The sequence below is a fragment of the Cucumis melo genome, chromosome 6, assembly GCF_025177605.1.
Source record: "Cucumis melo cultivar AY chromosome 6, USDA_Cmelo_AY_1.0, whole genome shotgun sequence".
Lineage (NCBI taxonomy): Eukaryota > Viridiplantae > Streptophyta > Magnoliopsida > Cucurbitales > Cucurbitaceae > Cucumis > Cucumis melo.
The window spans coordinates 35,183,399-35,185,768 of record NC_066862.1 but is presented as its reverse complement, the minus strand read 5'-3'; the positions used below and the strand labels follow the sequence as shown (position 1 = coordinate 35,185,768).

The 2,370-nt window shown below is 34.1% G+C and overlaps 1 protein-coding gene across 1 annotated transcript; it reads right to left on the bottom strand.

Moving 5' to 3' along the window:
• Positions 1–277: 277 nt before the first annotated feature.
• Positions 278–1,881, bottom strand: LOC127150031 (protein transport protein SFT2-like). Its single transcript, XM_051086728.1, has 3 exons — positions 1,690–1,881; positions 1,488–1,592; positions 278–468 (listed from the first exon to the last, which is right to left on the bottom strand). Exons 1-3 carry the CDS (start codon positions 1,879–1,881, stop codon positions 454–456), a joined length of 312 nt encoding a protein of 103 aa, XP_050942685.1. The 3' UTR covers positions 278–453.
• Between the last annotated feature and the right edge of the window lie 489 nt (positions 1,882–2,370).

The following is a 2,370-nucleotide window of genomic DNA, read 5'->3' as shown; positions in this document are numbered from 1 at the left end:
TATATTTATTTAATTGTTGTATTATTGTCCATTTTTTATAAACCAACATTGAATCCAACAAGTGAAATTAACTACAAACTTGAAACTACAAGTCACATTCCGTAGGAAACCATATTATTCAAGTCTGATTCCACCAACAATGAAAATGCTATTAGCACTTGCACATAAATCCCAGTCATATCTTAAAGCAACAATAAATCCCATTCATATCTTAAAGCACATAAATCCCATATTATTCAAGTCTGGTTCCACCAACAATGAAAACACGCTTGTAAAATTAACTGCAACCAAACAGAATTATATAAATTCAAAGATCACGACATTTTAAAGGTCTCGAAAATGCTTCTTCAAACAATTATTAATATTGGAAACAGGCACCAAATGCAGCAAGGGCTTGACATTCCTCTTCCTGAACTGTAGCTCAAACCTTATCTAGAAACTTATCATCCTCCTCTAGTAGAAAATGACCTGGAAAAATATACAGTTATCTACATTCAATCAAGCACGACAAAAACAATTGTTATCTACATATAATATCGGAACACTCAAAGAACACTGTTGTACAAATATCTAAATGATATCAAATATCTAAATCAACCAAAAACACTCTAAATCTCTTTAGTGGTTATAGGTAAATGATATCATCAAAGAAATTAAAGATGTAAATGTTTTGAGAAGCAAAATCTATAAACACTTACCAACATACAAGACAATTATGAAATTGCACCAGCTACTAATCACAGCACCAACCCACAAGCTTACTATGGCCTGGAAATACATTCACATTAAAGTATCCACAAAAAAGTCGTCCAGGTTAAGATGGTTGTCACAGACAGCTTTCTAGTAGAATCATAATCCAGAACTTTTTACCTTGAGGGCAATTTGATGAACTTGGCCATTTAAATCTAAGCTTCGTCCCAGAATCCTTTCCCAATACAACTGAACAATACCACCACAAATGTTGGTATCTCCGGCACCAGCAGCAACAGGTACACTTTGGCCACTCTCCACAGTGTCAGGGCCAGCTCCATCACCAGCTCCATCACCAACGGGACTTTGACAATAAATTAAAAGTTCACAAACCTATGAGATGCTTTTTAAAGTTCAAGGACCCTAAACTAATACTTTAAATCTTGGTAAATTTGTTTCTTTTAAAAAATACTTCAATTATTGAATGAATAGAAAAGGACGGAGAATATGCCTTTTTATAGCCTAATTCCATAGGTTACAAACCTAAAACTAAAAAGGAAACTAAATCTTTAACTAAGACAATTAAGAAACTAAAAAGGAAATTAAACAAGACAATTAGGAAACTGAAAAGGAAAATAAACCTTTAACTGAGACAATTAGGAAACTAAACCTTAACAATTAAGAAAACTAATTAAAATTAATTACATCACTAATGTAAAGTAGAGAGATACTAACTGGATGATGGGAATAAAAGTTTGCACAATAATGAAGAAAGATAAGGTATTTTGTTTAAATACCTGTAATACAGAGAAGAAAACTGACAGAATATAGCTGTGGAGGCCCATGGAAACATATAAGGTGCCCAACATACTACCAATAAAGATCACTGTAAAAGGAAGTCTCTGCATCATGAAACAAAGGAACAAATAACAGAAGCGAATCAGCTAAAATATCGAGAGGGTTTTGATAGAAATGTAATGAAAGAAATATCAAGCATACCTCTTTTGAGAACATATGTGCAAGCTGATTCTTCGGACCCTTGAGAGCAAAAAAGGATCGAATGATGAAGCAACATCCAAGTGTAAAGCAGATGGCAAACTTTTGAGGCATCATAACCATGACAGGAAGGAACATTGTAAACGCAATGAAAATAAAGAAAACCCCAGTTGCTAGAAACAAACCAAAATACATATCTTAAACCCTGTACTCAAGCACGAAGGCCAAAGCAATCAGAATTTACATATCTTAAACAAGTGACTGATGTGAATAAATAACTACAAACAACGATGGGTAAAAAAGGAGGCAGCATAAAGGATAGCATCCTTCAATACATAAGTAGTCCCTTCAAGACGAAACCTAGTGGTGATTCCTAGAAGTTTAAGAAGTATTGACCAGATGGCCTTAAAATCATTTTTTGCTTCAGCTGGTGTTATTTTCTTTGGAATGAAGTGAATCTGGAAGCTTTGCAGGCTGTAGCGTGAAGGACCTGGAGCCTGTTATACAATAACCTCGCTGATTATTCTCATATGTGGATTCAGGTGTTTATTGCCCAGTTTCTTACATGACAGAATACATTTCTAGTAGCAGGAAATTGATAATTTGGCTTTGGCAGCTTTAAAGTAACTTGATTGGTCGAAAATTATTTCATATTCTAAAGCTCCCAGACTAAGAAGGAAAATA